We start from the raw sequence: 14429 nt of genomic DNA on the forward strand, positions 1-14429 counted from the left end.
CGGCCATTGTTCCTCTTCGGCTTGAGAGCCGGATCTCAGGAGGAGCCGCTCCTGTCGCGGCGCAGGCCGTTGCAAGGGCTCCCCGAGCCGCCGGGGAATCACAAGAGCCAGGCAAGCTATAAGCCAGCCCGACTGAATTCCATTCGCATTCCCGCAGTTCCTCACAAGGAACTTCTTTTTTCCCTCCCTCCGTCCCTCTCTCCTCCCTCGGGTTCGACGGCCTGCCTTTCCCGAGATCCTATACAGCATTTGACAGAATGGAGGCAGTTGTCATTGGCTAAAGCGACGTTCCATGGAGAAAATTGCCGCTTCTGATTGGCTAAAGCGCAACGCCGTATTCTCGTGCCTCCTTTTTTTTAATGTCCACATTATCCCTCCCATAGTCTTGTGTCTTACCCACTCGCTTATTCTCCCTCTCCCTCCCCTTGGACTCGGGCAGCGTGCGCGCCCCGCCCAACCTGTACCCCGTGCTCTATATATAGATAAAGCGGCATAGCAAACTGGGCAGAGGAGAGGTGGTTGGAATCGGTGTGAGAGCTGGAAAGGGAAGTAATCAGACAGATTGATTGGGTAGGTGGCTGGATTTTTTTTTTAATTTCCACCCCACCTCCACGATTTGTAATTTTCTACTCTCCCTGCTTTTTTCCCCCTTCCTTTTTGTAAAACCCGAAGATTGTGAGCGGTCTGAGCCAGGCTCTTCATCGCCTTGATTTGCCCAGCAAAAGAGCGCTGCATCGTCTCTTGTCTTGCCTTGTCACCCTGCGGGCAGGAGCTGTTTGGCTCCGGCGCCCAAGGCTCTTGCTGCCTGCTTGTATCTCTCTTTGCACCATGAAAGCGGTGAGTCCCGTACGACACCCCAGCAGGAAGGCATTGGCTAGCGGCTGCTGTTGTGGAGGCGGCGACGGAGGCGGCGGCGATCTGGCTCTGCGTTGCCTGGCCGAGCACGGCTGCTACAAGGGGAGCCCCTCGCTGGGCGAGGAGCCCGCGACTCTGTGTCTTCAGTGCGACATGAATGACTGTTACAGTCGCCTTAGGAAGCTGGTGCCCACCATTCCACCCAACAAGCGGGTCAGCAAAGTGGAGATCCTGCAGCATGTGATCGACTACATCCTTGATCTGCAGCTGGCCTTGGAGACGCACCCGGCTCTGCTCCGGCCGCCGCCGCCGCCGCCGCCCCCGTTGCACCCAGCAAGTTACCCTGGAGGGCCTCCCCGGACCCCGCTCACAGCGCTCAACACCGACCCGGTAAGAGCCTCCGCGCCGCTGAGCGCAGCGACAGCGGGGAGGGGAGGGAGGGGAGGGGAGAAGAGGCGGCTTCGGCGATCGGATGCGCGCACACGCTCCTTTCACCCAGAGGTGGGACGGTGGCGTTTTCTCGAGGACGGGCCCCGAGAAGGAGCAGTGTCTGCCCCTCTTCTTATCTATCCCTCTCAGCCCTGCGTGCACTGGGGCAAAAGACAGCCCCAACCTGCCGCGCTTCATGCCAGGAATCTTAGCCCCATCCTAAGGGCGATTCGACGTGCGATCCAAAAGCCCATGAACCCAGGGTGTTCCTAATCTGGCACCTTTTCTCATTACACCTCCCTTTCTTTGCGTTTGCTTACCTATTTAAATCAATCTTTTGAATTATATCTCTCCTTTCCCCCAAAAGCCCAAGGAGGCCAATATTTCCTTCAGCTTTTCCCACAACAGCAATCCCTGGGTAGGTTGGCTGAGCGATAGCCATTTCCTTAATGAGTTTTCATGGCTGAAGGAGGATTTGAACCTGGATCTCCCATCCCACTTCCAAATCTTAATGGTTACACCTCACGGATCTTGCCAGTGGGACTGTAGCCATCTCTGTTTTGTAGGGTACCTAAGCACCAGCTTTAGCCAAAATGCTATAGGAATCATTTCAGCTGGTTCCTTTAATCTCTGAGGATGGAAATTTTTCAGAGAGAAAATACAGGTTAATTAGGCTGTGAATTGCAAGCCAGTATACTGGTATTGCTTTTAAATTGCATAGCAAATTGGATTGCATAGGTCTCTGCGGGGGTGTGAATATAGGTATATACCTGCCCACTCTTAATAGCAAACAAGATGCAATTGCACATGCTTATCGAATTGTATGCATACCCAGACTATGGGTTGCCAGCCATTGTCATTCAGGAACTGTACATAAAATTCAGTAATACAGCTTTTGTGTGTGTAGAACACTGTTCATTTATATGTAGTGAAGCAAATATATATGCTGTATATAGAGGTAACTTCTGATTGATTCTAATGGGTGTTATTTCTTCTAGAGTTGCCCTGATCTATCTAACCACACAAACACTCTTTTCCTTTACGTAGCTGTAATAAAATGCATATCTGCACCCGGAAGTTCATTATATAATTGGACTCTTTAGATGGATATACTACTGAAAACAAATGGAAATACACTCCCATCAGCATGTTCTAGTTACGGTTCTTTTTGACTTGCATGATTGGAGTCAGTGTGTTTAGGACTAGAAGGACTGTTAGAAGAAATATAAGCATACACTAAATAAACAATTGTTGAGTGAAGGACCAGAGAGGACATAGTTTTGGAACACGACCAGTCTTCCTCACAATCCATTATTCCCAGACATCAAAAATACGCTCCCAGAAAAAATAAGTCATGTGCCAGAGATTTAGATTCCAGTCTCACAAATCTGTGGGTTTTAGGAGGGGTGCCCTTGCTTGGTTGTGTTGCACTGGGAAAGAACATAAACCCTCAGCTGCAGTTGGCCATCCCTGTAGGGGTCTATGAAGCAAAAGGTGGTCACCCTTGGCAGCTTTCAGCCTGTCCCTAACTGCTGGCCTGGGTGGGGATCTACAGAGAACAGCCCTCGGAGGCTGGCAAATTCTTGCAGTTCCCTCTGTCTCTGTTTGAAATTGTCTTGCAACCAGCCTGCCAGGGAAAGAGGGCTGCTTATTGTTAAACTTGGTATTTGCATTTGCTGTAATGTTCAACTCTTGTTTTGTTCTTGTGCAGGCGGGTGCTGTTAATAAGCAAGGAGATAGTATTTTGTGCCGCTGAACTGCACTACCAAGGTGAGTCTCGTCTTTTAAGATTGGCACAGTGGTGGAGCTGAGCGCATTTATCATTCGTATCTGTGACTTTGTAGTTTAATCTAAGGCAGCAACCTTAGACTCACTCACCTGGAAGTAAGCCTCCCTGAAATCTGTGGGACTTGCCTCTGTGCAAATAGAAATAGGATTAGGTTTCAGTTCTTCTCACTTAGCAGTGTGTCACACACCAGTCTTAGGCATGCTTCTTAGAACCTAAACGTGGCAGGGCAATAAAATACCTGTTTCAAACTAGTGCATGAGAATGCAATCCACCAACTAGTTCAACTTGGGTACTTAAGTTTTAACAACACAATCCTTTGGTTGAGTTAAAAGTTGCTATAGTTGTGTGGCTCAGAGTGGGATGCATTCTTCATTATATTTTCTTTTTAATTCTAGACACATACTTTAAGAGGGTAGGGTCAGACTACATTTGTCTAAATAGCATACATTTATTCTAAAGGGATGTGTATTAAACAGTGTCTGTTAATTAATCAAGACTTTCAGTATGTTCTAAAGGCTATATGATGGGCAAAACATAAGAAAAATAAACTGCTTTCTTCATGCTTAAAAAAAGAAAGTGCAACTTGTCTAACTGCAAGGTCTTTTGACTGAGGCATATAGCTCGGGCTGCCTCTTTGGAATGTTCTTTAGGAATTCCCTTCCTTTCCTTTCTATAAAAGCCATGAATAAAACATTATGGAAATGCTGTTGATTGTCTTGCACGTATTTTTCTTTGGCACATAGGCTGTTGATTGCCACCCGTTTACTTGGATGTAAATCCGATTTAACTCCATGCAACTTATTCCCAAGTAAACATGCATCAGGGCTTTTCTTGCCCATGTGCTTGATCTGTGCAAACAGAAATGGAGAAGTGACTTGGAGGGCACGTTCCCTAACTCCTTCCCTGGCAAGCTTCTTCTCGCTTGGACTTGCAGCTGTGTATTCCTCTGCTTGGCCTAGCCTGGGAGCTGCCCTTGTTGTTTGACCTGGTTTGTTTTGGGTTGTTGATCAAGCATGTCTTCTGTTTTGTTGGTGGCGCCAGTCAGTCTGGAGCAGAATGGTTCACACCCCCTCCTCTATTCATTCCTCTTCCACAGGTGTGCAGCAAGCAGATCCTCAGCCACAGAAGCAGAAAGACACATTAGAGTGGGAGGGGAAAACAGAGAGAAAGAGAGGAAAAAAATCAGCCACTAGGCTAAAGGAAAAAAAAAATCTCAACTACTCCAGAATTCTTTCCATACTTCCTTTAGAGAGAGAGAGAGAAAGAAAGAAAGAGAAAAAGATTTTTTCACAACTTTGTATGTTCATAGCATTTTTCACATGATTCTTAACTCTTTTTTTTTTAGATCAGATGTGAATTGTGTACATGTCTGGGAGGGAGGGGATTTAAATCTTCAGTATTGTGTGGTTTTCTGTTGGATTGAAGATCAAGGGCAAAAACTGGAGTTTAGAAATATAACTTTAATGCGTTGAGCAGTCAAAATCTGAAGCTTTACTAATCTACCAGAGGCATTGTAGATAACTTTTGTTTTGACATCTATTGTTTAAAATAGATGATTTTATTGTTTCCTTGGGGATTTTCTTCTCCCTGCAGGAATGTTACATATTGTATAGATTAAAATGAGTGACATTTCATACTATGTATATAGAGAGAGGTTCTATAAGTGTAAGTGAGAAAAGTATATGCTTTAATAGACCAACTGTAATTATGAAATATTTTTAATTAAATATTTTTTGTAAATATTATCAAGATGTGTATGTTTTTTTTAAAATATGTGGGAACATTTCTTTAGGAAAACTATTTCTGGCTCAAGTGCAGAACTGCCAGCAATGACAATATATTGGATGTTGCCCACCCCCCCAACCCACCCCCAGTCCCTGTAGACTCTGAAGCTATAGCCGTAGGTAGCCTGGTCCTGCATGAATGCATGAGCTGTCTAACCACAAATAAAATGTGTTCTGAATCCATACCAATGTGCTTTTTTTCAATCCAATTAAAAAGTGTTTGTATCATACAGTTTTGAGACTTACATTTTGTCTGTTTGGCACTGGGGTTTATATTACAGTGTATGCGGAAAGGTATCAAGATGTAAGAATTGGTTCTTACCCAAGACGGCTCCTTTCTTTCAGTCTGGGTACAGTGCTGAGATATAATCAGCATTTATTAAATCTTTTGTTGTCGCAAACATTTTTGTAATACCAAGAGGGGGGATGTTACCCCATAATTTTAAGCCCTGTGGCATGTAACTTTGAGAGAGGGTTTTGAAAAGTTTTCTGCTTCTGACCAAAGGGCATACTATCAACAAATGTAAAGTTGCTGTTTCTTTCATCCAAAGACTAGAAACTTGGAGAGTAGGAGAGGATAATAGGGAAAATTTCAGTCTTAATTACTGGTATAAATCAATTTCAAAGAACTTGTGTAGACCAAAAAAAAAACCACAACCAGATGACTGTATTGAGATTATTTTTTTAATATATAGCAGCATTAATTTTATTGCAGCTCTGTTAACATCTGAAATTCCTGTTTAGTGTCTGTTATGTGTAACTTCTACATGTAAACATTAAACTAGATTGATGTGGCTTATGCTGTGATTTGCTTCTTTCTTTCTTTGCCATTTCCATGACTCTGTATAACTGTTTCCCTTTGCTTATACGTGATAGGTATTTTTATAGGAAAAATTGGATTTGCTATAATCGGAACTGGGGAAGGCTGATCCAAATCTACTTTCTGCCCAGGCTCAGAGAAAGTTACATATATCATATGATCAACAGTCTTCACATAGCAATGAAGAGGGATTTTCACAGAGTGGGTGAATTAAGTAGGATTTAATTGGGCGCTTTGTCAAGAGTTATCCAACTGTGTGTGAAGCATGGTCTGCTTGATTTTCTAAAAAAAAGTGGGAGGATTTGTTTCAGACAATGAAAAGTGTCAAAGTAAATTGACCTGGGGATCCTCTTTTATTAAAATAAATATTTATGAGGTAATGGACATGTGAAAGTAAATTAGATATTGATAAGTGTGGTAAAATGTCAACAGCATCAATGTTTTATTCAAAGTGTTTGGTATTAAGATTAAGCTTATCAAAATACTAGCTTGTTTTGTGGGTAAGGAACATCAACTACTGTACATTATGATTAATGTTAAATGTAAATCTGTTTAAAAGATTGGGGTTTATTCGTGTAAAGTTATGGTTAAGAAGCTAGCCACCTAAACTGAAGAAATGTAGCTTAGCTTGAAATTTAACAAATCAAAGCAGCAGCGCTTTTATAAAGCAACCTTTCTTAAAACAGAAAATATTCTTGTTGGTTCATTCACATTCATTCTGTCTGACTTTAACTGCCAGAGAAAAATATTTCAAACAGGTAGATACACTTTTGGCCTGAGATAGCTCCTATCTTGAGTTGTGTGAAAGTTAAAGCACAGCACTTAATGAGTTCTTACTTGAGGTTATTTTTGCACAAGAGAATATTCAAAGATAAATTTTCCTTTGTTTATACTTGAAAGGTAAAAGGAAAATTCAGTCTAGTGCATAGAATAATGTCAGGTGGGATTTTATTTATTTCATTATTTATTCATTTATTTGGTGGCTCTCTGCACATTGTTTTCAATGCAGACCAGTTCCAATTCGTTCATTCCTGTTGAGTCTGGAAAACCGGTAGTTAAGAGCACCATGAGTTACGGATTGTATTAAGTGCAGCATAATTAAATGAAACACCATTTTTAAGGATGAGCATGTATTTATGTCAGTTGCCTCCTTTCAACTGATTCACTTATTAAGCACAATTTTTTTAAAAAGCCAGATCGCATGTGTTTCTTTAAAACAACCTTGTTCCATCGAAACCTCAAACCTTTTTCCACTCTCATTAACTTCAATTAGAAGGACTCCTTCTGAAGGACTACTGTATATGACCTAGTACTGTCATGTATTAAAGTCTACCTGCTGTGCGCCTGACTGCTCAGTTCAATGGTTACCATTCCCAACATAGTGACCCTGAAGAGCAAGGACATCCCTGTAAAGGGGAGAGCCTTTGGCTTATATTTCTAAAGCATTTCTAGTTGGGCATGCAAAACTGGAGTTCAATTTGTACTGAGCAGAAGCAGTAAAATGAGTGCAGGCAGCTGGAACAGGCAAGAACAGCCAGTTTTGAATGATGCTTTCTAGTAAGGTTGACAGTACAGTTGATAATAGATTTTAGTCAACAGTTCCAGTTTGTTACCAACACTTTGCAGGAGTAATCTACACCCATTTAAGAAATGACTCAAAATTATGTTCATGAAGTTCATTTTCCACTTTTTAAAAGTGTTTTAAAATCAGTGGTATAAAATACTAAACAACTGGTAAGCCATGTAGTTTGTACCTTGGGTGATGGTGGCAGTAACAAATATGACATTATAAAATATGATGATAAAGTTAGGTTAATGCATGAGATTTACAGGAACATAACTGTAGTCCATACTTTTCTTTTTAAGATTACCTGCTTATTCTGATTTGGAGAATTAGTTATTAAAGTTGACACGCAATTCAAATTTAAAAACTAACACATGTCCATCAAAAACTGGATTCACGTGTAAGGAAGTAAACCTTCTTGATTGACATTTATATCCAATAACGTCTTGTGGATCAGGAAACATGCACTTAGGAAAACATGCACACAACACCAGTGGACGAAATCCCTGGATTGTCACAGTTTTTCTCAGTGGAATACAGGAGTATTGTGCAATGTCTCTTGCACTAATACCAGATTCTTCTATCTATTTACTCCACAGGGCACTTGGGCGTTGGTTCATACTATTTTGCACATACAAGAATACATACAAATAAATGCAGGATATCTGCACAGTGCCTCAACCTGCTTTTGCCCTGCCAGTTGTTAACAATTTCCAATAAGAGGAGGGAGCCTTAATTCCTTGGGGTGTCACTGAATCACCACAGAGAATCAGTAGATGTTGAGGAATTTACTACAATTTTTAATCAGATGCTTTTATCTGAGACTCCGTGCTGATCTCTGCATCACCTTCTCTGTTGATAACTAGTGTGCCAAGACATACGCTGGTAAGGCTTGACTTGGAATGAGTTGGCAAAAATGTCACTGAATTTTATAGGACGAAATCACACGATACAGCCTGTGGAAGTATATGTTTTTATAATCAGAAGTAATTCTATTTACAGTAGGATTTACTCTTCAAGGAATGTGTGCAAAGGATTGCAGCCATGGCTTGACAGTTAGCTGGTGGATTGCAACGGAATGTTAACCCAGAATTTTATTACCGCATATTTTTTCTTCCTTGTTTCTTATAACAATGTAGGAAAATGACAGCTAAGTATGATCAAATCTCTCTTTGATCTTTTTGTTCGTTGTTTCTTGTGGCATGAGTAAGGAAACAATTTTAGAATTATGGGGTTCTGCATCCATATTTAATTAAACAGATGTAGGAGTGCTCAATTTAAGTTGCAGGAAATGCTACTTAAATTTGGTTGTCAGAAATTATTTTGACACAGATTTACACTGGAGATAAGCATATTTCCCTGCAGTAGGTAGAACAATGATTGGATATAGTCCCCAATTAAATCCAGGAACTGCACATCATCCATACATAAAGAATGAAATGCTGCTCTGAAGAAAAAGTACTGTACAAATATAAAAAGTATGCATTTTATATTAAATGGTATTTGTTACATCAATGGAAAAGGAATTCATATAAACGTAAACACTAATTTGAGTTGCAATACTCTTCCACATCTTGGTGTATATTCAAAATGTATAGATTATATCTGTTTTTCAGACTTCCTGTTTTATGTGCAAAACTCCTATATTTCTGAAACAGTTAAATGCACACATATTTAAGCGTACTGTAATTTGTCATTTGGTTCTTCAGTTGTGACATGCATCCAAAGACAAAATGCTTTCTTGTCATAAACTCTTTTCCTTACATGCAAAATGCATTCTCATCTCCAGTGAGAAAGATGAAATATAAAAACTAGCATGCACAAACATTTGAGTATTTCACCATATTGCAGCACAGATTTCATGAATGTAATTCCTGTATCATGATTAGTTGTTAACCAGTAAAAGGATAAGGCTTTCTTTATCTTCTGTGAAAATGTTTCTAAATCAGTGAGTGAAAACAGTAAGGGAGGGGGGAGGGGAGGGGGTGTTATTTGCCACTTGGCTGGATTTGCTGTAACACCACATTTGCGGTGGATTAGGTTTCTATCCAAATTGGATCGTTTACTCTTAGTTTACCGATTTCTCAATTTAAGAAATTTCTTCTGCCTTGTTTGTTCTGTTGCAGGAGAGTAGAAACCATGTTCCCAAATACATCCTTCAATTGCTCTTCATGCTGACTGATATTTTATGTTTTTATTTTTAAAGAAGTATAAATTTTATAAATGTATAAATGTCAGAATTCAGTTTAATCTTGAAAAACATTTTCTGGCCCAGGGAGGTTGTCTATAATTTTAATACTTCTGCATTATGGGAAAAAAACCCAACTTTTGGTATAGTGATGGAAGTCAGAACTACCAATTCTGCAGCAGTAAAGTAGATTCTCTCCACCCTGCATTTCACTGCAGTTCAGTGTTGTTCAATATGGGATGTTGTCCAATGCCCAACCGTTCTAGGAAAAATTAAAATATTGTTCCTTCAGCAAATAAGCCATATTCGTATAGCATATAGTAAGAGAGTTAAGTTCCTTCTGGTATTTTTCTACAAGAATGTCATCTAAATTTGAAGCTTGATAATATTTGCAAAAAAGTTGCAAGAGGTAACATGCAATAAGAGGTTTTAGATCTGGATAGGGAACAACTATAATAAAAGATATCACAAGAGATAGATCTGAGAAGTGATTTATCCAAATAATGGGCCACAAAGAAGATACCAAGATGTATGCCACTTGCTCAGGAATTCTGCTTCCCTGTTCCAAGCCACCAAGAGTTTCCATGGAAGCAGTGTAGATATATTAAAGAACTTCTGGGCATGCAGCAATTTGCTCAGTGTTCCTCATTTGTTGGACACTGACTGCACATGCAAAGAATCTCATTTAACATTATTAATCTGGAAATAGTGCTCAGTTTTATAATACAGCTGGTACTTAGTGTTCAAAAAAGCTGAGAAAAAAATACGCTTTGATTTTAATATGTGCCCTGGGTGTTTGTTTATTTAAAATATTTGTATGCCCCCCTTCAAAGCCATTTTCCTTGGGTTGCTTAGAACACTGTGAAATCATTATATATATATATATAGGTACATATAAAAAAAAAATGGAAGGAGACCCAGTTTGGTTTACTGGTTAAGGCACCAGATTAGAAACCGGGAGAGTATGAGTTCTAGGCCTGCCTCAGGCACAAAGCCAGCTGGGTGACCTTGGGCCAGTCACCCTTTCTCAGCCCTAGGAAGCAGGCAATGGCAAACCACTTCCAAAAACTTGCCAAGAAAACTGCAGGGACTTGTCCAGGCAGTTGCCAGGAGCCAACACTGACTTGAAGGCACAAATAAAATAAAATAAAATAAGCAATAAATAAACTGAAAAGAAGAGTTTAATTGCAGCATATCCATTTAAAATATTAAAACATTAATTCATTAAAATTCAACTTGAAACCAATAATTATGAATTTCAATTATGTTACAGTTCTGGGGAAAAAATATCTAACTTTCCAGGTAACCAAATCCAAACAATAAACTTCGTAACTATAGGAAAATGCAAACAGACAGTATCCCCATCATTTTGATCTGAAGAACTTCAGTTATTTTCAGGATTCTTAACTTTTACAAGATATGAGAATGCAATTTAGAATACAAATGTATATACTGCAAAACCATGGATCAAAAATGAATGTGTTTATAGGATGGAAATCTCTGTTGAACAAGGAGCTTTACTTTCTTCTTCATTATTATTAATTTTTTATTGCTTCTCTTTGGTAGTAACAGAAAAAGAAAACAAAAACAAAAAAATACACAAAGATACATACATTATCAAAACTAAAACAACAACCCCATAACAGGTGCTTTATTTTCTTAAACCTGCTTTGAGTCCCATGCTTCTTTTCGTCTGCAAGTTCCATTTTTTTTAACTGACTTAGCTTTCTAGTACTGAATGTGATTCCTTACCAATTGATAAAAGAAATGCTTAGACAATTTATATAATGCATCCCATTTACTTCAAGAGTGTAATAGCTCCTTCTGAGCCATATGTCATGTAAATAAGTATTTCAACATTTTTAACATGCATATTATGCACTCTATAGATCAATAGCTCTTTTGAAGCTTTTGTACTTTATCTTGTAAAGTCACATTTAGACTTTAAAAAGATGTATTATTTATTCAATAGGCTATCACTTCTTTCAGAGATTCTTCATTCTGTCATCTAAATAACTATTTAGCCCATTTAAAGATAAATATCTCTTCAATTTAGAAGAGTTCTTCTGGAAATATTAATCAGGAAGAATGTACCAAACTCAGCTTGCAGCATAAACTAAAGCAGCTTGTTATAGAATTTATTTTTCATATTTTTTGCTTACCCTCCCACCCCCCAATTTTGCTCCACACAACTGCGTTGGCCTGGCAATCGAATTATTAGGTTAAACTAGAAACAACACCTCAAAATAGTCTGATATAATAAGTGCACAAGGAAAAATGCAGGAAACCTGTTTTTGAGAATCATATTATTATGTTCTAGATTTCACATGACCCATTGCTGGGTCATCTGGTACATGAAATGCAGGTTTCATCCAGAGAAGTAACTACACAAGTATCATATCCATATGGAAATTCTAAGGATTTCTAGTGAAAGAATGGCAAGAGAACATACTCTAGCTGGTAGCAGTAGATTTCACTGGTTAGTGTTGTAAGCTGTGGGGGTCTCAAAATGAAGGCTCTGATGGATAAGGGAAGAACTTAACTTACTGTGCCCCTACAATACTTCATTACAAAAAGGATCAAACTATAAGGAAGCAATCAATTCCTGCTCAATGTTGATAGCCAAGGAATCACATTACCTCTACTAACTCAGCAGAGGTCAGATGATACTTGGGGGCATTAATACTTCAGCTAGCTTTCTAAACTGCTGAGTCTCCTCAGACAGAGCAATTTACTGATGCTGAGACTATTATTCCAACCAGAGGAATGAGAGCACCTATATGCAACAGGAAACTCAAGGACTTGCCATCTTCAGGGAACCATTAATTGTCACCTTGCATCCCTTTCTCCATCCTCTGCATTTGTAGGTAAGTGAAAGTTGCAGAAAGATATCAGGAATGCATACACAGGAGAATAATAGGTGTGGATGTTCATAAAGAGCAGTCTAGCTGTCAGCCATGTAATATCTAAGCCAACCCCATCAGTTGTCCTGGCTTTGTTACCATTGTTGACAAGTATCCACCTGAGAAAAACTACTCTGGAGAGATGTTTTCTGATGGATATTGGTAAAACTTGGCTTGCTCAGAAGAAATACATCTGACCGAAATATAACTGTTCAATGTGCACTTTCAAAACTTTACTTGCACATGCATAGACACACAGTAATCACAGATGTAAGCTTATTGTTTGTTTAAGATGATAGATGATGGATGGATGGATGGGTGGATGGAGTAGATGCCACCTTTTAGGCAGGTTTCCTCTCAAGGTGGCTACCACAGAAAAGTTTAGTTCTTACCATTACATAACAAAATTATTTTTTATCTAACTTTTTTTTCTGTCTAGTGCTGGAGACATTGATAATGCAGTATTTGTTTCAGCAATACTCTAGTCCTTCATACAAGTCTCTTCAAAATGGGACAGGGGTCTATAATAATCAGGAAGAGATGGAAAGTGCCTTGGCTATCATAGGGTTGTTCTTCATTTTGGCCAGAAACAGCTTAAAGTTTTCAGTCCATCAGATGACCACCTTCCAGTGAATATTTTGATCTCCCTGAGATAATACTGTAAATGCAGGATAGCCATTAAAAATTCTCATCCACCATTGGATCAATTCCAAAATACCTTGGATGGAAGTCCAGTTTGCTTTTTATAATGAAATGACCTTCCCTAACTTCTCTTTATGTCTTTTACTTCAGTCAAAATACTTGTACTTCTCAGGTTATGCTCCCCAAAATGTTCCTTAATAGTTCCCCCATATCAGGGGTGGGAGTTTGCAGTCACCCAGGTTTCTGAATTTCAGCTCCTAGAATCCTTTCCCACTGGTTGTCCTGATCAGGGTTGTACAGACTTGTACTTCATCAGTTCATGCAGAGCCACAAGTTTCCACCACGTTTCTGTTCTTAATGACTGGGTCCAAGGCCACCAGATATCTGATGAGTATGGCATATACAGAAACAACCCTCAAGGATTTCTGTAGTTCAAGGGTGTTACACAAATGCCACAGGTAAAATCTCCAAATGCAAAAGCATTATCAGACAGTATTGGTTGGATGAAGAGGAAGGGAGTTACATTCCCTTAATTTGAAACCTGAACTTCAGTTTTTAATGTTGCAGCTATGGATCACAGAAGGACAGTGGGGAACAACGGGAATTTTGTGCTTTGTTTGATTCATTTGTTCTTTTGGCCCATTCCCTCACTCCCTTCAATAACAGCATTTCTTGGCAGAAAATCTGTGTCTTGAATTAAAAATAAAAACTAAAATTATTTTCAACATAGCTTACTTTTAGCATGAATACAGTGCACCAAATATAATCTGCTGTTTGGACATCCAGCTTAAATGTAATTCTGTGTTTATTTTATTACTGTTAACATATCCACATAGACCTTGTTATTTGCTATAGAAACATAATAAAAATAAAACACTGAGTGTGTGCGCATGTCCGCAAATGTTCAAGAATGTTGAAGATATTTATCTAAAGGCTTATTAGCATGTGCTAATGCATTTTAGAAATATAGTTATGCTAACATCTTTAAGGAAAAGATTCTGTGACTAGTTGTACCACAAATGTTTACCTGAGTCCCTAACGTCTGTTAGTACCAGCTATGAGAACCACCTGCTAATTTCATCAAAACTATATACTCCATACTTACCAAAAATTCAACATATATCACTTTTGAACTCAGACCAGAATGTTCATGACAAGTTGCATACGCTTGCAGATACAGATATTTTTAAATAAAAATTCAATTTTCAGGACTGATAAAATGGGCAAAAAGTTGTACAATATGTGGAGGCAAAAGAGATCTAATAGCAATCAGAAGGTCAGAAATCTCCTCCTTGGATACCTGAGGCCTTAATTAAGCTTCTGTTTATATCTGAAGGACACTTCACAACATAATACCCTTAATTATTCCATGCTGTCTGGGAATTCTTGGAATTACTGTCCTAACACATTTGAAGAGTGCCAGTTTAGGAAGGCTGTCATAAGGTATTTTCCCAG

At 39.2% G+C, this 14429-nt stretch overlaps 1 protein-coding gene across 3 annotated transcripts; it reads left to right on the plus strand.

Annotated features, from left to right (window-relative positions):
* The first annotated feature begins 510 nt into the window (after positions 1 to 510).
* Positions 511 to 5652, plus strand: ID4 (inhibitor of DNA binding 4). Of its 3 annotated transcripts, none has more exons than XM_063298960.1 (4): positions 511 to 574; positions 673 to 1245; positions 2996 to 3054; positions 4170 to 5652. In XM_063298960.1, exons 2-3 carry the CDS (start codon positions 829 to 831, stop codon positions 3038 to 3040), a joined length of 462 nt encoding a protein of 153 aa, XP_063155030.1. In that variant the 5' UTR covers positions 511 to 574; positions 673 to 828; the 3' UTR covers positions 3041 to 3054; positions 4170 to 5652. The 3 variants fall into 3 exon arrangements, with proteins under 3 accessions (XP_063155030.1, XP_063155029.1, XP_063155031.1); XM_063298959.1 differs by having other exon boundaries at positions 511 to 570; XM_063298961.1 differs by lacking the exon at positions 511 to 574 and having other exon boundaries at positions 585 to 1245; positions 4419 to 5652.
* Positions 5653 to 14429: the final 8777 nt, after the last annotated feature.

The sequence above is a fragment of the Candoia aspera genome, chromosome 3 (genome assembly GCF_035149785.1).
Source record: "Candoia aspera isolate rCanAsp1 chromosome 3, rCanAsp1.hap2, whole genome shotgun sequence".
NCBI lineage: Eukaryota > Metazoa > Chordata > Lepidosauria > Squamata > Boidae > Candoia > Candoia aspera.

Coding starts and splice junctions, on each gene's coding strand:
- ID4 (XM_063298960.1), top strand. CDS start 829: ATGAAAGCGGTGAGTCCCGTACGACACCCCAGCAGGAAGGCATTGGCT. Junction 1,246..2,995: donor CAGCGCTCAACACCGACCCG/GTAAGAGCCTCC, acceptor GTTCTTGTGCAG/GCGGGTGCTGTTAATAAGCA.